The 21654-nt window shown below is 33.4% G+C and overlaps 1 protein-coding gene across 2 annotated transcripts in view; it reads left to right on the top strand.

Annotated features, from left to right (window-relative positions):
- Nucleotides 1-21654, top strand: part of PARD3B (par-3 family cell polarity regulator beta) — an 893411-nt gene that overhangs the window by 108704 nt on the left and 763053 nt on the right. For both annotated transcript variants that reach the window (XM_036237191.1, XM_036237192.1), the window contains exon 2: nt 20475-20576. In XM_036237191.1, the coding sequence (XP_036093084.1) occupies nt 20475-20576 (102 nt within the window). The remainder of the gene's footprint in view (nt 1-20474; nt 20577-21654) is intronic.

The raw sequence follows: 21654 nt of genomic DNA, 5'->3' as shown, positions 1-21654 counted from the left end.
CTGGATGTACCACAGTTTATCCATTTACCTACTGAACGACATCTGGGGGGCTTTCAAGTTTTGGCGGTTATGAATAAAGCTGCTATTAACTTTAGAGTTTAGATTTTCATGTGTACTTAAGTTTTCAGCTCCTTTGGGGAAATACCAAGGAGCATGATTGTTGAATCATATAGTAAGGGTATGTTTGCTTTTGTAAGAAACCACCAGATTGTCATTCAAAGTGACCGCATCACTCTGTATTCCCACCAGCAACTAATGAGACTTCCTGTTGCTTCACATCCTCACCAGCATTTGTTATTATCAAGTGTTCTGGATTTCAATAGTTCTAATATGTGTGTAGTGTTATTTCATTGTTGTTTTAGTTTTTATTCCTCTGATACATGATGTGGAGTTTCTTTTCATATGTTTGTTGGCCATCTTTGAGGTATCCGTTCAGGTCTTTGGTCATTTTTTAATCAGGTTTTTGTTATTTTATTGTTGAGTTTTAAGAGTTCTTTGTATATTTTGGATAATTCCTATATCAGATGTATCTTTTGCAAATATTTTCTACCAGTCTGTGGCTTGTTTTCTGATCTGATAAGGTCCAGAGAATTGGAAGTTTTTTATTTTAATGACGTCCAGTCTATCAATTATTTCTTTCATGGATTATGCCTTGCGCATTGTATCTAACAAGTCATGTAGGTTTTGTCCTATTTTATTTTCTACGAGTTTTATAGTTTTCTGTTTTCCCTTTAGGTCTATGATCCATTTTGAGTTAATATTTGTGAATGGTATAAGGCCTGTTTCAATATTAGTTTTTTGTATGTGGGTGGCCAGTCATTTCAGCTCCACATATTGAAAAGACTGTTTGCTCCTTGTATTGCCTTTGCACCTTTTGTCAACAATTAGTTGACCCTTTTTTATATGGGTCTGTTTCTGAGCTCTCTATCCTGTCCTGTTGATCCATCTATTCATTTGCTTGTTCAGTATAGCTTTATGCTAAGTGTTTGAAGTCAGGTAGTTCAGTCCTCCAACTTTGTTCTTATCCTTCAGTATTGTGTTGGCTCTTCTGAGTTTTACTTCTCCATATAAACTTCAGAATTAGTTTTTTGGTATCCCCAGAATAACTTGCAGGGATTTTAATTGAGATTGCATTGACTCTATGGATCAAGTTGGGAGGAACTAATATCTTGGCAATATTGAATATTCTTATCCATGAAAAAAGAGCTGTTTCTAGTTCTTTTTTGATTTCATTCATCAGAAGTGTATAGTTTTACTCATATAGATCTTGTACATATTTTGTTAGGTTTATATAGAAGTTTTGCATTTTTTGAGTGCGTAATGTAAAAAGTATGTTTTTCATTTCAAATTCTGCTTGTTCATTGCTGTAGATAAGTGATTAACTTATCTACATTGTATGTAGATAAGTGATTAACTTTTGTATATTAACCTTGTATTCTGCAACCTTGCTGTAATCACTTAAGAGTTGTGTGTGTGTGCGTGTGCGTGTGTCTGCATAGAAGATCTGAAAGAATTGGCAATCATGTAACCTGAGAACAAAATCAGTTTTATTTTTTCCTTCCCAATCTGTATACCATTTATTTCTCTTTGTTTTTATTGCATTAGCTAAAACTACCAGTACAATTTTGACAAGGAGTGGTAAGGGAAGACATCCTTGACTTGTACTTGATCTTAGTACAAAAGCTTTGAGTTTCTCACCAGTAAGTATTACAATAGCTGTAGATTTTTTCTTTTTGTAGATATTCTTTATGAATTTGAGGAAGTTCCCCTCTAATCCTAATATACTGAAAGTTTTTATCATAAGTTGGTGTTAGATTTTGTCAAAGCCTTTTCTGCATTTATTGATATGATTTTTTTTAGCCTATTGATATGATGAATTACATTAGTGATTATTGAATATTAAAGCAGACTTTTGTACCTAGGTAGGGTAAGTCTTACTAGGTGGTTGTGATGTTCAGTTCTTTTTTATACATTGTTAGATTAAATTTGCTAATATTTTGTTGTGGATTTTCACATGCATGATCATTAGATTGGTCTGTAGTTTTAACTTCTTTGTCTGGTTTTAGTATTACGGTAATGCTTGCTGGCCTAATGCTGGCCAGATTGTTAGGAAGTATTCTCTCTACTTCTATCCTCTGATGAAGACTGTAGAGAATTCATATAATTTTTTCCTTAAATGTTTGGTAGAATTCACCAGTGACTCTAGCTGGTCTTGCTACTTACTATTTTGGAAGGTTATTAATTATTGAATCAGCTTAATAGTATAGGCCTATTCAGATTGCTTATTTCTTCTTGTATGAGTTTAGGCAAATTGTGTCTTTCAAGGAATTAGTCCATTTTATCCAGGTTATCAAATTTGTGGGCATAGAATTATTCATGGTATTCTTTTATTGTTTTGTTCATTACTATAGGAGCTATGATGATGTCCCTTCTTTCGTTCTGATAATAGTAATTTGAGTCTTTTCTCTTAGCATGTCAGGAGGCTTATCAATTTTATGGATCTTTTTAAAAAATCAGCTTGTTTTATTGATTTTTCTCTTGATTTCTCAACAATTTCATTGATTTTTATAATTTTTAATTTTTTTCCTACTTTGAATTTAATTTGGTCATTTTTTTTTAGTTTCCTAAAGTAGAAACTTAGATTATTGATTTTACATCTTTATTCTTTTCTAATATATGCATTCAGTCCTGTAAATTTCCCTCTAAGCACTACTTTTGAGATGTCCCATAAAATTTTCCTTTAAGTCTCCAGTATTTTATATTTTACTTGATTCCAAATATTACCTCTGTGCATTTGACTTACAAATTTACATGTCCTAGTCTTAACCTCTCTCTGAGCTCAATTCCCATATTTTAATCTGCTTGTTAGACATCTTAATTTAAATCACCCAGAGGCATGTCAGATTCAACACGTATAGAAACTAAGTACACTTTTTCCACTTTCCTGTTCCTTTCCTCCGTGTTTTCATTTTTGTTACAGATTTTTAGTGGAATCCCTTATAATCTTGAGTTTTAGGTTTTTTTGGGAGGGGCGAGGTGGGCAGTGGCATGGCATGGATAGGTTTTGCCTTCCATGGGGACTCACAGATAGTGAAAAGGCATTGCTTTTGTAGTAGAATCTTTATATTCCCATTATGCCTTATGCTGTGCCTTTTATGTTTTGGACTCTGTCTTCCAGCATGTGAAAGACTGGTAAAATAAGGAGAGTCAAAACTTTGGTTATTCTTGTATATGAGAAATAAAAGCAAGCAAGGGATGATTTGATGATAAATGTCCATTGTGGAAAGAGGTGTAAATAAATAAAAAGGCTTCTTCCAAGTCTATGAAGTATTATTCACTATGGATGTAATATAATCATATCTTTAATCTGAGAGCACTCAGTAATCAGAATAGAAGAAATAAAGTTTGGTTGGCAATACTTTCCCATTGATAAGCATGGCTCTGAAAGTCAAATGCGCAGGCTGATGTAGTCAGCTAGTGACATCTGATTGGCCTTATTTGCTGGCATCATTCTGATTGATTATGGCCTCATGCTTTAGATTAATAATTTTTTGGCTTACTTTGAATTATTATTTATTCAGTTATTTAAAATTTAATTGTATTCTTACAATTTTCTATCTCTATTTTATATTTCTGTTTAAAAACTAATGCTTTTCTTGGATAAAATTCTCTGGAATGCCAGGACAAAAGTTAAATGTGACCTGACATTTTATGAAGGTCGGGATTCCAAATTAACACTGAAGATTTCTGAAGATACACCTTTTAGTTACTTTATTAGCCTTATTTGTAACACTTTTTATTCAAAACATCACTGAGATGGGTCTTTTAACATATTGATTTTCATTTTATTTAATTTGGTATAATTATTCTAGTTGTTATGACACTTAGAAAAGGACAATATACTGTATTTGACACTTGTGTTAGACAAAATAATGACTCCCGAACATACCTACTTCCTAGTCCTCAGAGCCTCTGTATATGTTACATGGCAAATGAGAATTGAGGTAGCATATGAAATTAAAATTGCTAATTAGTTAACTTTAAAATAGGGAGATTATCCTGCATTATTCTGGTGGGCTCAATATTAAGCCCTAGTGTTCTTACATGTGGAGTAGGGAAGCAGCAGAGGAGGTTAGACTGGAGTGGCCATTCATAGCTTTGAAGATGGATAGAGGCCTTGAGCCAAAGAATGTCTTTAGAATCTAGAAAAGACCAATGAAAGGATCCTCTCCTAGAGGTTCCAGAGAGGAATTCAGCTCTTCTGACTCCTTGATTTTAACCTAGTGGGACCTACATTAGATTTTGGGCCTGCGAACTATAATATAATCAGTTTGTGTTGCTTTAAGGGACTCAGTTTGTGGTAATTTGTTACGGGAGCAATAGGACTAATAGTATCCATTGTTATTACTATTTTCCCATATGAAGGGCTTGCATTTAATATTTTAGATACCAGGCATTCATAATTTTCCTGGAAAAATTGGCCCATTTCTACTTTTATGTCAATGGCAACCATGGTCATTATCATAAAAAGTGATATTTCTTGCCTGTACAAAATTGGATATAATTTGTTTTTATATTGGATGTGATTATATCCACCTGCAAGTTTGTGATCATGTATACATATATAGTATATCGATGTACATATATACTGCATATGTAATACATATTTATATGCTATACATGTAGAAAAATATTATAAAATTATCTTTTGGGATAACTTACTATGTGTTTTTGCTATTGAGGTCAATTATTATAACTTATACATCAAAGTAATCCAACATAGTTTTGGGCAAATGGGAACACTGAAAAGGAGAATATATTTGAACATTCTGGTTTGAATAGCGGCCTAGGGGTTATGACATTGTCATAAGACTAAGTCATTTCTTATTTGGTTTGTCAGGGAACAGACACTATTTGCTTGGTTGACATAAATGTCAGTACTATCTATTGGCTTTCTACTCTTGGAATCAAATTAGAGACAAAGTATGGTTATCATTACAGAAGAGAATGTAAATGTTTTCAGTTTTGATAATGTATAGGTAGAACTGACAAATGGAAAGTGAAAAGGCCAGAAGAATAAGAGTAACAACTGTGAAACAGCCTCTTACTCTGAAGGGATGCTATCTTTAGATGATAGAATTAAAAATAGAAGTCTAAGTTATTCACCACAATAAAAGTAACCATTAAGGGAAATGAACGTATTAGAATAGGAATAGTAGCAGAAATAAGGATGGGAAAGTTGGGGGACTTTAAATATACTTAATTGCCATTAATGATATCAGAATGTCAAAAGATGATTTCTGAAGTGAGTAAGTTGAGACCATTAGAAATGCTTATTATTTAGAGAAGGCGTTAACATTCCATTAGACTAAAATGTCCAAAAGAGTTGCCTTGGGAGAATACCATTGGGCTACTCATCTGTGCTATTTAATTTTTAAAATCAAAGTTATTCTTACACATATTTTAAAGCAAGAGTTGATAAATTTTTTGTAAAGGACCCGATAGTAAATATTTTTGCCTTTGCAAGCCATGTGATCTTGATCAAATCTACTCAACTGTGCTGTTGCAGTGCAAAAGCAGCCATATAAAATCCTTACGTGAATGAACATGGCCGTGTTCCACTAAACTTTATTTACAAAAATAGATGAGGACCACAGTTTGCCAGTTTCTAGTTTAAAGAGTCAAATAGTGCCAAAAGGCCCATGACAAAAAAAAAAAAAACAGTGGTCTGTTGAGATACTCCCGTCCATCTTGTTTCCAAGAAGCAGCCACTCTAAACACCTTAGTGTGAGTATATATTTTTCATATTTATCTTCTTAATTCTAAATAATTTATGAATCAAGGGATGGCAATATGTTTTTATTTCCAAATACGAATTTCCCGCTATCTCTTAATTCATCAATTTGAGACATTATCTGTTACATTCTGTAAGGTTTGTTACAAATTAAAACTTTCTTAACAGCTTTTTCACGTTCTCCCTTTTCTGCTCCTTGGTTGCCCAAAATTGTTATCGGACTTTTTGGTTAAATCTACTTTTACTACTATAACCGTGCAGATTTACTCTTCAGTCAGTAACTATGCTTGCTTCCTATATTGTACAAATTTTTGGTTTTCTTGAGTTAATCTACTTTATTTGCTTAGTTTTCTTTGAATCTCATCCTTTTTTCTTCTTGTAATTGTTGTATAAAATGACTCTTAGTACCAGGAGTGGCTGCAGAGGAAGGCTGGTTGTAAGCTTGGCTGCTAGTTTTCTGGGTTCGGGTTGGGTAATGGGTTGGAATGTGTAGCATTAATTATGCAGACCTCCGTTTGCAGTCTGTAGCCTATTGTATTCAGCCCTTTTCTATGTTCGATGTCTTGGAGTCTGAATCCTCCTATGGGTCAGTTTCTTCAGATAGTGTGTCTGCTTGTTGCCAGAGAAGGATGGTGGTAGGCACCTAGGAATTTATTCATAGTTAAACACATTTTTGTACATTTTTGTTCACCATTTTCAGTCCTTGCCTTCTAATTATCATGGACTCTCATGTCTCCATGCAGTGCCCCAGGTGGATTGGCTTATTTTTCACACTAGCTACTACCTTCATCCAAAGATACTTCCTCCTCCCCGAAAAGTCATTACTTCTTTATCTCTTCATTCTCTGTCTCGTATATTGTGCTTTGGATTGCAGATATTATGTCGTTTTATGAAGATGGTTTCATGATTCTGTTTTTAGATTTCCTTGTTTGTGGATGATTTCCAGGGAAGAAAGAATGGGATAGTCTTAACTATAACCATGTGTTAACTGGTAATACTTTTTTCAATTAAAACATTTCTGCATCTACAACTTTAAAAGAAAATAAGGATCGAATTTATTTTCTTGTATAAAGTAAAGAACAGACCAGCAGGCATCTCAGATTTTGTATTAATATGTATGTGTAAGTGAATATGTATAGATATACATGAATCTATATAACCGATATTTTGACATAACTCTCATAAAACTTTTTATCAATACTTTATTTTTCTACAATTTTTGAAACTTTCCAAGGTAAACTTTGAGTCCTTGAGTTTTATTTTTCTGTTGTTTGTTGTCATTGTTTGCCTGCTACACAATTGGCATTTCTGCTTGGGGCTTTTCCTTTCCCTATATTTATAACCTAATAGTATGATAATAGTATAATGATGTAATAATACCATGATTTTAGATGAAATTACATCATTTTCATTGTCATCATCTGTATTCTTATTTACTCTCATAAATTAAATAAGGTGTTATAACTAAGGTAGGTAAATTTATAAAAATTCTAGCTAATTGTATTAGAAGTTTGGCCTATATTTTCCTATGTAAATGATGTAAAATGAAAGTTTTTCTTATTGGTAGAGGCCTACTTTTCATATGTCAACATTTTGATTAATGTCAACGAATTGTGTAAGTTAATTACGAATCTTAGTTACAGCCCTGGGTGTCAGGGGCATATGACCAGTGTATCTGGGAGTACTCATACCATTTGTGGTGGAAGACCAAATTATTTTATTTGTTTGTTCATCTACAGCAGCTAGATACATTTATGAAATAAAAAAATTATGTACTAGGATATTATAGCAATAAAAATTGCTATAAAAATTTTAATGCTTCCTCCCAATTTTTGTTGCAAGTGGAAAACAAAACAGTTCATAGACTGCATTGGTCTACAGGCCACGTTTTGATTATAAGCATAGAGAAAAACTGGGGAGGAATTTCCTTCTGGCCCATATTTTGACATATGAAAAACTGGCCTCACTTTCTTATACTTTTTTCTTCTTGGGCCTTTTGTTTGTTCTTGTTGACTTTCTTATTTCTCAAGTCCAGGAGGTCTCTTTGCCCTCTGAACTCTCAGTCTTCTCAGTTTCGAAGAATTGTCCAGGGTAGTAATAATAGCGGGTACTATTTATTACACATCTGTTGTGAAGAGAAATTGTGCCAGGTGCTGGGATTATAGTAGCATATGAGTTAGAAATGCCTCTGCCTTTGTGGAATTTAAGACTATGATACCAAGAAAGAAAATAAACACACACACATATGTATATGTATATGTATGTGTATATGTATATGTACGTATTCGTGCATATATATACATATACATACATATACACACACACATACATACATACGACTGTGTGCCTGCGTATGTGTATGTGTGTGAATGTGTAATGAATCTCTCATACTCTGATGAGGGTTGATGATATCATTCTTATTTCATATAAGTGGTGGAGTTTGGATTTCAACCTAGTCTTATGACTTTAAAGCTCACAATTTTGCCATTAAACAATTTCATTTTGAGGGTTAGAGTTGACCTACCTCAGTAATTTGGAAGGAAACATCTGAAGTGCTAATAAAATATAAATCCCTTCTTCTGCCTTTCTGGAAATATTTTTATTTAAAAGAAAAAGTACTTTTCAGCATCTTTAATGATGATGTAAAACTAGCAGAATTCTAGCTAGTGTTGTAGAATGGAGTAAAAATTTTACTTGATGGGGAGTAAATATTCTTGGAGAGACTGGTCGGGAAGTTACTACCGTTTGATATTTTCACATCTCTGCCATGCTTATTCAATCTGACTAGTGAACTAGTTCTTCCACTTCTTTTCCTATAAAGGGACTCCTATAAAGATCCTTTTTGGAGCTTTGACTTCTTTTACAGATGACTGCAAATGGACTTGCCCAAGGGCACAGCCATTTATTAGGACATCAAACTTTCTTCAAACTGCTTCTTCACTTCTTTGCTCAAATATCATTATTTCAAAGTGAGACCTGACCCCCTATTTAAAAATACAAACTCTCTGCACTCCCTATCTTCCTCACCCTACTGTATTTTCTCTCCCAAATCACTTAACACTTTTTAACATATCATTTCACTTAATTATTTATTATGTGTGTTAACTACTGCCTGTCTTGTGTCTTCTCTGAAATGTAAGGTTTATTTTTCCAAGGATGGGTTTTTCCCCCCTGTTTTGTTCATGAATATTGCAGGGATTCAATCCATACTTGTATAAATGACTGCCGTTGACATACAATCTAGAACAGTGGTCCCCAATCTTTTCGGCCTCAGACCAGTGCTCCTCTGAGAACCTAATGCCTGATGATCTGAGGTGGAGCTGAGGCAGTGACGCTAGTGCTGGGGAGTGGCTCCAAATACAGATGAAGCTTGCTGGCTAGACCACCCGCCACTCACCTCCTGCTGTGCAGCCTGGTTCCTAACAGGTCACAGACCGATACATGTCCCAAGCCTGGGGTAGGGGACCCCTGATCTAGAGTGTTTCTACTTCTCTTATGGTGCCCTTAGCTTTATTAAAATGCCTAAGTCACATATTAGACATTTTATTTTAGTATAAATGAAAATAGCTTTTTCTGTTATGAGATCTTTTCTCCTCCTCTGTTACTCCTTTGTTTCTCCCTGTCTTTTTTCATATGACACATTTATAATGGATGCTAAATATAGTTTTAGGTGCTGGTATGTGGAAATGAAGACGTTTCTGTATCATGGAACTTAAGTCCAGTTAGGGGAAACTAAGCATACAAATTAACAAATAATTGAATGAAGTAATGATAACATTTGATCCTGGCAATGAGGAGGAAAATCAGCTTTATATTGACAGTTAGGAAGGTCATCTTTGAGAGGGGGCAGCTTTTTCTACTTCCTTTCCTGTGCTTTCTGTGCTCTTTTTAGCTACACCTGTGACCCATCTGAACATTCTGAAGGAATGATTCTATTGGAGAAACAAATCTAATAGCAGTGGACTATATGTCCCAATACTTCTCAAAATAAAAGACAGATAATTCTTTACCGTTCCTATTACCTGTCTACTGAAAAGAAGCTTTATAAACAGTGAGCAGGAATAACATTGATGAGGTCTTTGGGTTTATTTTAGAGTTAACTGATTTTTATAAACACTGCCACCAAGTATATCCTCTGATATAAATAAAGATTCTATTTCTTAATTTCTTCAGTGGTGGAACATAAAATTTGGGTTTGAATAAAGGGTTAGAGGTCATGGTAGTTACCTGTAGAATTCTTTAAACATTCTTTACTCATTCACATACACAAAGCTACACACACAATTGGTAGTGTCTGTCAAAGATATTCTTTGGAGTTACGGTACAAAGATGCCAGCATCAAAAGCAAGAAAGTTTGACTCCATTAAGTAAAGTTTGAGATGTTTGAATTTGAGATCTCAAATTCTTATTAAAATTCATTTTGTAGCAGAATACTTTTTAGGGTTTTATAGTGAATAAGTTATTTGAAAAATTCTAGCTTGTCCCTCTCTTTGGGGAGATGACTGCTTCAATTTTTTTGGCTATAGGCTTGCATTCCTTTGGACCACACAAGCGTCTAAGACATTGGCATACAGGTCTTTGGACTATAAAATTTCATTGAAAACAATTAATGGAAAACAGGATTTTAAAAAATCAGCTGCTTTCTTTAAAATTTATTTGAAACATCATATTTTATTGATCCTAAATAAGTAAATGGTTTAGTGGTTTAAAAGTCTTTTTCATATTGGGAATCTTTGGAAACTGACATATCAATTAAATACATGAATAATTATCATTCATTTTAGTAGTTAACATTTGTTTTTCCTGATAGAACTTTGGTTTTAAGATTATAATATATTTAATCCTGAAGATTTATATAAGGCTTATACCTTTCTGCATTTAACTCACTCACATCTGTAAGAGAAGGAAATTTTCATAATCTTGTAAAGAGTTAGAGTGTGTTGTGGTGACGTAGGCAGTAGATTTGAAAATAATTAAAACTTGTCCTTTATTAAAAAAAAAAAAGAACACTTTCTAGATATCCGGATTGATTTTCCTCAAATTAAGTTTAGGCTACTCCAAGGATGAAAAATGAATATTTAAAGTCCTTTATATAAAGAAAACTGCTGAATAATGGTTACTTCATAAAGATGAATGAAAAATGACATGGGGTGATTAACATTCTTTAAATATTTAGTTGATATATGAACTAGAAAGGGATGATATATGAACTACTAAATGAAGTATATCTTTGATGCTTAAATATATTTCTTTCTACTTGAAAAGGATAGTAAGTAATAGTATCAAAACTTGGATTATGAGATAAAATTGAAAATTCTCCCTGGAATTGTTGGTGCTCTTATATTGAGACTGCTTTTGTTTAGGATTATATGTCATAAGCCAATGTGTGCCTTCCGTGTGGCTTAATCTGTGTATTCTGGTTTCCCTCCTCCAAGATGGGAAGGCTGGTCGATGATCTGTGAACCAATGAATTCCTACCCGTTTTTGAACTTAAGAATTTACTAGTCAAGGCTTGAAAACCTCAAATTTTGGGCGGAAGGGTAGGGGGGAAGAGTGGTTTTAGAGTGAGAAATTAGCCTATTTATAAATAATGCAAGTATTGTAAAATTCTCAGTTTTTTTTTTCTCTACCAGAGTAATTCTTTTACCTTGGAGAAGGAAGACCTTTTTCTTAAAATTGTTTATAAATTAGTGAATTTTTAGGTTACACATCAAGACATTAGAATAACTGATAGATTGGGAAATTTAAAATATGGTGGTTTGTTCATAGACTTTCTGCTTGGTGATGCACAGTAATTGTGGAATGCTGAACTGCTGAAAATATCTAATAATATAGCAGAGATTTCTTCTGTCAAGAAGATTCTCTGTTGTTCAGAGTCCGAATGAGTTTTCTAGATGCTGTCGATTTGAGAGTTGGAAGGGGTTTTTAGGAAACCCAATTTCTACTCTTCTTTATCTTATAGTATCCTTGAGATATGGCAGTCTAGCCTCTGTTTGACTCCTTACAGGAATGGGGAGCTATCTCATCATACATCCTACTCTACTCTTAAATAGCTCCTTTGAAAGATCTTTCTTATGCTGCTTCAGTTTACTTCTCTATTGTTTATATACCTTTTCTGGAGAACAAGCCAAATCTTCCTTGTGCATGGAAGCCTTTTAATTTGGGAGGACTCTCACGTGGTCATGTAAAACTTTTACAGATTTACCTATAAAAGGTCAACCAAAGAAAAAGAGGGGGATAAGAATTTGAATAATGTAGCTAATTCAAGTTATATGAGCAATGAGCACATATCCTAGAGGAAGCATGAGATGAGAGACTGCTGCTCCCTCTGTTGTCTCCGTTCCTGTGTACGTATAGGTAGTGTGAGTCGGCCTCTGGCCGGAGTGTGATTCTAAGTGGGAGTGTGATTCTAAGTGTCGAAGACAAGCAGTTTTCACAAAACTTGGTCTCTAACATAATCCCAATACTTTATCTGGCACTTAAATGAAAAGACAATAACATGTTCTAGTCCTGGATGAAAAACAAGTTGTGTTGGACTTATTGAAAGGAGATATATTTGCCTTCAGTATGGTATCTCCCTGAGGGAGTTCCAGGGATAATTTTAACAATAAGAAAATTTTACCTTACCAGATAACTTTAAGAGCTTACAGCTTTACTATAATTGAAACAGGATTTTTTTTTTTTTTTTTTTTTTTTTTTTACTTTTGTGTTCTCCAATTTCAACAAACCTAAGTTATGTCTTATGATGAGTGAGCTGACCTATTTCCATCTCCCATGTGGGTACTCTCCAGTTCGTTAAACTGTATCTTAAATTTTGAAAAAATACTCTAAATGTGGTGTGACCACGTTAGCACAGAGTGAGATTATTACTTTCCCTGTTCTGAACATAGGACTTCTATCATCATAGCCTAAGATGGTAGTAACATATTTAGCAGACTTGTCACACTGTTGACTCATTTAAGCCTGTGGTCCACCAAACCTCAACTGTCTTATGAGTTTAGATTAGGAGTTTAGGTGTTAGGAGCTTGGAATAACTGGTGGTTAGTGAGCTACATGTTGTTAGTAGAATAGTCTGGCCTCACATTTTTTGAGACTTTTACATTCCTTTCCTTTTATTTGTGTTAAGATTTGTTCTTATAAGGAAATTTGTTCTAAACAGCTTTTTAGTGATCTTTGTTTATCTGTAGAGATGTCTTGTGTGAAGGGAACCATTATGCATTCCTGTTTGAAAAAGGAAGTCACATTTTTTGAAGCGAAATGTTCCTTTCATTTTTATGTAAACACTTATATAACACACATACAGAAAAGTACACAAATAACTGTAGCCAGCACACACATCAAGAAACAGAACCTTACTCTAGAAGCCTTTGTGTCCCTTTTTACTTATTGCCCTCCGCCTCTCAAGGGGTACCCAGTCTCCTGTCTTCTGACATTGTCAATTAATTGTTCCTGTTTGTGAGCTTATTTCCATGGAATCTCATGCAGTATGTACTCTTTTTTTTTTTTTTTGTATTTGGCTCTTTTTGATCAATGTTATGCTGAGAGGTTCACCCATATTATTGCATAAAGTGATAGTTCATTCTTTTTGATATTTAGTATTCTATTGTATTTATCTGTTCTATTGGTGATGAATATTTGGTTTATTTCCAGATTTTTAGGTATTAGGAATAATCCTGTAATGACTGTTCTAGTACATGTCTTTTGGTAATTCTATATACCCATTTCTGTTGTATATACACCTGGGAGTGGAATTGCTGAGCTATGTGGGATGTTTCTGTTTAGCTCTATGCTATGTTTATGTTCAGATGCTACCAGTTTTCCAAAATTATTGTATACTCCCACCATCAGTGTCTGAGAATTCTGGTTGCTCCAGATGTTCACTATTCTAACTCCTAATTTTAATATTTTGGACAAGATCAACATCTTCATAATATTGTTTCAATTTTCATAAAACAAGTTTCAATCCATGAAGCTTTTTTTATTTTTCCTAATATTTTGTAAGTTTAGTGTAGAAGTTCTACATATTTTGTTAGATTTATTCGTAAGTATTTGATTTTTTGATGCTATTATAAGTGCTATTTTTTACAATGTTATTTTTCTGTTTGTTATTGGTTTGCCTTGTTTGCTAAGGTAGTTTTTTTTTGTGAATTAGTGGTGAATGCTCTGTGTTGCATATTATCACAATCATCTAACATTTTTTTTCCCCCCTCTATTAGTTTGGTGAATACCCTTGGTTGACCTTTGAATTTTAAACACAACTCTTGCATTATTGGAATAAATCCCACTTGGCCATAACATGTATTAATCTTGGTATATATAACTAAATTCGATTTATAAATATTTTAAGATTTTTATAAATGTATCCATATGCAAATTTTTGTAATTTTTATAATTTTTTATAACATTCTTTTAAGGTGTTGTTATCACCATGGCAGCATCCTCAAAAAAAAAAAAAAAGAAGAAAAAGAAAAAAGAAGAGATGGGAAATATTTCTATTTCTAGTTTCTAAAAGCATTTGCATAAGATCAACACTATTTGTTTCTTAAACATCAGGAAGATTTTATTTATTTATTTATTTATTTAGCTTGTTCACGGTGGCATGGCCATAGATTAAACATTAGGAAGATTTTAACTGAAGTAATATAAGCCTGATATTTTCTTTATGGGAAAGTTTTTAAATAATAGTTTTAATTTCTTCAATTGTTTTTTGTGCTGTTAATAGTTTGTTTTTATTGTCAGTTTTTGTAAGTCGTATTTTTTAAATAATTTGTTAATTTTATATAAATTATCAAATTCATAGCTCTAAAGCTTTTACAATATCTTCTTTTTAATATCTGTAAGATCTGTGATGGTATCGCTTGCCATTTTCCTTCTTGATACTGGACATTTTTTTTTTATCACTCCTAAGTATTTATCAATTTTATTAAGTTTTTCATAGAACCCACTTTGATTTATATTTGTTTTATATTTGCTTATTTCATTGACCTTTGGGCTTTTATTTCCTCTCTTCTGTCTGAATTTGACTAGCCGTTCTTTTTTTCTAGCTTCTTGATTTTTTGCTAATATATACATTAAAGGCCATAAATATTCCATTAAACACTGCTTTAGCTGCATCCCACAATTTTTTGCTATTTTAATTATTTGTAATTTAAAACCTATTTTCTCATTTCTATTGTTTTTCATCTGTGGATTATTCAAAACTGTGTTTCCTAATTTTCAAGCAGCCAGATATTTTCTATATATCTTTTTCGTAATTGATTCTTCTGTAATAAGAGAGCATATTCTCAATGATTCTAGGTTGAAATTTGGCATATATTCCATGTGCACTTGTAAATAATGTATTTTCTAATCTTTTTGGGTGCAATGTTTGTGCATATGTAATATAAATACCTTAGGTCACTTTGTTAATTGTGTTGTTTGGGTGATTTATATCTTAAACTGACATTTTTGTTTTCTGTTTTTCTACCCAAAGTCTCACACTGATTGTGGATCTTTAAGAAAAACCTGTCCATTTTGGCAGTATACATTATTGAAGTTATTATCGAGTACATACAAATTTAGAATTGTTTTTAAATTTTTTTCTGTTGAATGGATATTTTTATCATTGTGGAATATCCCCCTTTACCTTTAGTAATATTTCTTTAAGTCTCTTTTATCTGTTGTTAGTATGGTTATATCAAGTTTCTTTTAGTAGGATCATAGATTTTTAAAGCTGGACGTGAATTTACAGATACATTGATTCACCTTAATTTTATACAGAAATTTATGATTCTGTTTTTGAATTCAACAGCAGGTATTACTTCAACCCAGCATAAACACTCTTGGTCTCATTTTAATTCTCCTGAATTCTTTGGAAACATACTCGATAAAAAATATGGCATCAGCTCATATTCTCTTCTTTTCTCAAGTTTGCATTTGGTTGATCTGTTTCAGGATGGTCAAGGCATATTCTAAAGTCAGTTAAGGCCAATAACTTGTAATAAACTCTATATTCATTGGTGCCTTTCGTAGCTTAATTCTTTCCTTTCAGGTATCAGTACTCCTCTGCTAGGCTTTGCTCAGGGATCATTTTCTGGAACTCTTATTTCCCCCCACACTGTCCATGCTTGATTATTCAGAGACTCTTGCTCTCTGCCTGCCCCAAACAGTCTCCAGACCTGCTCTGATCACTATGCTTTCCTGGTTACATTCTGGGGCCTCTGATTCTCTTCTGGTCTTGGATAGAAGGGAGAATAACCTGACAGGATTATGATAGACGTAGTTTAAATGTGCATGCATATGTCAAACTTCATAATTCTCTATCCAACTTCTAATGCCCCAAGCTCCCTCTCTACTCTTAGCAGAAAGATCTTTTTTCCTTGCTTCCCAAATCTAATTTCATAATTATGAGGAATTATGTTCAGAAGTTTCTCTCGCTTATGAAACACTGGACACACTTACGCAAAGACTTTGGGGCCTTCCATTATTGCCCTCTTGTGTCCTCTACCTGGTAAATTGTTCAAAAGGCCATAGCGCCTTCAGGTTCACTAATTGTGAAGCAACTGAGGCCCAGAGTAATGATGACTTGCTTGGATCTGTACACTTAACTAAGAATCAAAATGGATCTGATCCCGTCTTATTCTTAGATAATTGTTCTTTTTGTTCTTTAATCTGAAAAAGAAAAAAAGCTTTTTTTCGGTTAAAAAAAAAATGCACCTTGGCTCTGCTGTTTATTGAGCATCTGACCTTGGTAAGCTAATTCACCTATTCATGTCTTGCTTTCCTCATCTGTAAAATGGATTGATAATCACTTTAATAGTCTCTTTGAGGATAAATGAGCTAAATCATATAAAACACACAATACCTGTAGTCCCTAGCCTATCGTGAGCACTAAAACAGATTATCTGCTATTATGATTATGAAGGAGATGATGAAATGGTAGAATCTCATTTTATGGTTACATTTTACTAGATTCATGATGTTAAATTCTGTAAGGAAAATTCTGATTTCCCATTAGCTTCCATTTCATAAATGTTTTTGTTTTCCAGTGGGTAAGATTATTCTTGTGAAAACTTTTAGCCAAAAAAATACAGTTGCCTTATTAGACAGTGTAATTGCCACTACTGATAAACATAGTCCTGCTTCAGCCACTGGCTTTTTCTTTGCCGGGCCCTCCTCCCTTTGGGACCTTGTCACCATTTCAAGGTAGCTTTTTCTGTTCTTGGACAAGAGACATTTGGTTTAGAAAACTCCACATTTTCCCTATCTTTTGATAATTGACATAATCTCAGTACTTGGTAGTCATGGTGCTGTAGTACCAGGCTTGCCAGCGTACTCCTCTAGATATTGCAGATGAAAAATTACCATTCTTCAAAACTTAGGCTAATATAAGTTTTCTAAGGTATAGGGGCAAATTTTATGTCATCTACTCACAGTGAAGAATTTTGTTGCTATTCGTTTCAGTGCCTGTTTGGAACAATTTTTACACTGATCATTAAAAGTACCCTATAATTGTCTTCTTCTCGTAATGTGTATGTTTTTATATCCTTTTCAACCTTGTAGACTGTTTTAGTTTTAAAATTCCAGTAGAGTTTAAGTTAACTGTGCATTATTTAAAAAAGACATCATACTACCAAAAGTGGAGTGAACATATATTATGTGATTTTTTAATACTTTAATTATCCTAGGAGTGTAAATAGTTGCATAGCACATATACTAGAGATGTACTAAAATAATTTAGAATTTGTTTCTATTAGAGATATTTGTGCAATATAAAGGTAGATTAAATGTCACAATCATGAAAAATGCAGTAAATTTTTCCAGGTGATTAATTGTGTGAACCATAACATGTATGTGAACATCTTTTCATGTTTGATCAGTTTTATTCCTGATGGTAATAAAAACAAGTAAATGAAATGCAAAATGTTGAATGAAAGGTAATAGTTGATACTTTTACATGCATAAAGGAGTCAGGGTGAATTTACAGACTTGCAAGGACTGTCAGCTGCTAATATTGAATGTATATCCTTAAAGTGATCTATAGCACCATAGCCAAAATACCATGGGGACAAAATTAAAGTTGGTATGTACTGTGTTTGTTGATTTACCTTTCTTGGATGTGTAAAATATTAACTAAGACTATTTTAATATAGCCTTTCTGTTTTTGCTCAAGACTCGATGCCTCCTCTTTTCTTCTTTGAAGTGTATACAGTGCAGTATCAGGGCGGAATGGGGAGAGTTAAAATTGCGGTCTTTCAAATTCTGGCACCATTATTTCAATTAATTTTTTTTGACTGAAATACATGATTCCAAAATGTATCAAATTGCTTTTTTTAAAAAAAAAAAACCAAAAAACTTTAGTTCTGTAAAACTTTTAAGTACTCTTTTGAATCAAAATTAGAGATAAATGTATTAGTTTCAAGACATTTGCTTAGTTTTCTAGAACATCTTAGACCCCACAAGTATGTGTGAGGGAGGAATGATATGTGACTTAACCCCATCTTGCTGCCACTTGTCTGCTACTCCTGCCACTGATCAAATCATACCCGCTGCTATTTCCTGAGTTTGAGTGTGTTAATCAGAGCCTTTGGTTTTCTTCTTCTCATTCCTACCCTTAGGCAGGAAGAGAGGTGTACTTTAACTTGTGCTGCGATTGTTGGGGGTAATTGTGTACCTCAGTCTTAGTTGATAAAATCTGCTTTTACAAACCGAATATGAATAGAAAGCAAACTTAATAGCTGTCTGCTTTTAAGTAATTGCGTATGAAAAAAGTAAACTCTTTAGACTACATCATCTTTTATAAACAGGTTTAAAATCAACAGATTTTATCTACAGTACTGTAATATATCAAAAACCAACTCAATGGACGTTAATATAAATAAATTAAATTGAACTCCTTTGGTAAAAAGGCTATTTTTATAAGGAAAATGCAATACTCTATAGATTTCAGTCAAAACTCTTGTGTAGATTTGGAAAAATGTGTTGCTCATGGCATGGCCGCAGCAAAAAGATTCAATTTCCAAAGGTTACTGTCGGACTTCTTTCTTGCTCTCTCTTCTGTATAGTCTAGTGGCCATTGCATAGTGCTTTGTGTACCCCAGTATTCTATTTAGAACACAGTCTATTGTACTTAGCTTACATTTTTTTATAGTATAATCACCTCCAGTTGGCAAAGATCTCTGATTAAAGAATGATTGATGGGTGCCTTATACTTTTCTTACCTGGTTGTATAATCACTGCTCTTATCTTTATGATCTCTATCTGGGCATAAAATCAGGCAAAGTTTCCTAATAAGTCATTGGTGTTTATGCCTATAAGCCTAGTATTAGAAGCAGAAGAAATTCCTTTTATTTTCCTTGGAGTAGCTCTTGAATACTCTACAGAGAACTTAATTTTGAAATGTTGAAAGCCTAGCTGAGGCAAATTTCTTTTTTAAAGCTTATTACTTTATCAAGTCAGATTACTGAAAAGCTATGTACTTGGGCCACATTTCAGTAGTCTTTTGAACAGATATTTCAAAAGAATTATTTTTTTAATGGTATGGGTTAGTTAAAGAAGAGGCCATGTGACAACTATTTCTATTAGTTTTTGTAAAATTGCACTTAAATTCTGGGGGTTATGTTAGTTCTTAATACTTTATAAAGATTCATGTGGTAAAGGCTTAGGGCTTTATCCTTGAATAATTTTCATCTCTTCTCACAAACTGGTATCTATTTCTTTATTAGAAACAGTAATTTATAGATCAGAATTTCTCAGTTTGAGAGGCTTTCTAAGAATCCCAGAACCAAATTGATTATAGGTTGGGTATTCTGGTTAAAACCTTATCAGTGTTCTTCTCTGTTCATTGGTTCATGTTCTTTTTCATTATTATAGTGTTTTACTTTCATATCTTTTCTGGAAATGGGAAGTACATAAATAACTGAATGAGCTACATTATTTAATTCTAAGCTATAGTACTAGCGTGTATAGCCATATATCAAATTGAGAAAATAATTCTTTTCCTTAAGCTTTATACTACTAAACAGCTTTTTTTAAAACAGTGCTGGGAAATCTAAATTAGTGCCCCCATTGAGTGAACCCCCTATTCAGTTCTGAACACGGTTTGAGTTGCTGTCAGTTTACAGTAAATGGAAGCCAGTGCTGGAGCTCTTGCTCCAGATATCACTGCAGATCTCAGAGTTGAGGGCACACATATAGCATGGTGATTTAAACAGGTGAAGGAGTCAATGTTCACGTCATGTCACCTATACATGCCAAAGTTATGGCTATTGCCAACACATTTCTGCCTTTTGATTTCTTCCCTACAGCTTTGGGATCCGTTTGAACTTCCAACCCCAGTTTGAGAAAATACCTTCAAGAAGATCTTTGTTTTCCAAAGTATTCTTGAGATTACCTACATTGTGGGCTCTGAAAAAATTCCTTGATCATGCTCTTCGGATAGCTGAGCAATTTATTTTTGCTTTGCAGTTTATATTCTAGGAAAATTAATGAAATATTTTGATTTACTAATTTCTGTTAAACAGGATAGAAATGCCAAATATTTATCCAAATGAGTCGATAACATTTGTTTTTTTGTGTGTTTAAATTTTTTTTTTTTGGAGCCTATTTTTAATGTGCCATTTTTTTTTCTTTTAAAGTTACAATATATTTTACCTTTTTAAAAAAATTTGAGTCATGAAATTTGTTGGTGGTTCTACTGCAGGATCCTGGCTATTGGGTGAAGATTCATCACTTAGAATATACAGATGGAGGAATTCTGGATCCAGATGATGTCTTGGCAGATGTTGTCGAAGACAAAGATAAGGTAAATGACTTTAAAATTGTCACTGTTTGTTTTCTTCTGTAGAGCTGTGTGTTTTCTAGAGATTTAGATCCTTAACGAACTCATCTGTCAGTTATTATTAAAAGATGCCAGCTGTTCAGGTTTCACCTGGACAGCCCATAAATCAAAGTTCTCCATCAGATGTTCAGAAAAACTTTGTCAAGGTTTGGGAATCTGTTCATGGTGGCCTAATTAGCAAACACTTCATTCCCAAGAGTTCCTTATCCGTCTCAGTAAATTAGTGTCAGGCTCTGAGGCTGTTGGAGTTCTTGCTATTGTTGTCTTGAGTTTATTCTTGGCTCTTCCTAGATGTGCAACTTAATGCCTGAGATTTGAACATGTTTCAAAGTAGAGAATACAGTGGGAGAGGAAAGTCCTATGAAAAACTATGGTGAGAATTTTTGTTAAAGTAGCTAATAAGCAACTATCTTTTGTGATAGTTTTTGTTTTCATTGCTAAAGTAAACATTAAATTGAATATTCTGGGAAGTTTGAACATATTTTACCATCTACTTGAGAATAATCCCATTGTAATTATCTTTTGGGAGGGATTTTTCTTCTAATGTTGAACTGAAAAAGGCATTGAGTTGAAATACACTGGATTATTCTTATTAAAACACATTGTTTATTGCTATCTCTGTGCTGGGTTAATGTGTCCTTCAGAATTGAGTTGCAGCTCTGCCTGAAGCATTTTGCTTCAGCATTTCTTCTACTATGTATCCTTAATACTGTTTGTACTAGGCTAAATTATGTCTGTAGACATGTTTCTCTATTTTTTTTTTTTTCGTAATTTCAGGTAGGGCCGTGTGGGGTGTGTGTGTGTGTGCGTGTGTGTGCGCGCGTGCATGTGTGTGGACACGTGTGTGTGTGAACTAACTGGACTGGAATATAAATAAGTGATTTATTGAACTCAGGTAAAATTTAGATTTTTCCTTTTCCATAAGATCTTTTTGGACAATATGCATTTACATTAGTCTTCGGAGACACTCTACCTACTTATTTTTTCTTTTTTCTGTAGGGACTCAATCTTGATTTACCTGTAAGTATAATTAGCTATTTCA

Source organism: Rousettus aegyptiacus, unplaced genomic scaffold (genome assembly GCF_014176215.1).
Source record: "Rousettus aegyptiacus isolate mRouAeg1 unplaced genomic scaffold, mRouAeg1.p scaffold_m13_p_2, whole genome shotgun sequence".
Lineage (NCBI taxonomy): Eukaryota > Metazoa > Chordata > Mammalia > Chiroptera > Pteropodidae > Rousettus > Rousettus aegyptiacus.
The sequence above is the reverse complement of the archived record's forward strand: the minus strand, read 5'-3'. Positions and strand labels throughout refer to the sequence as shown.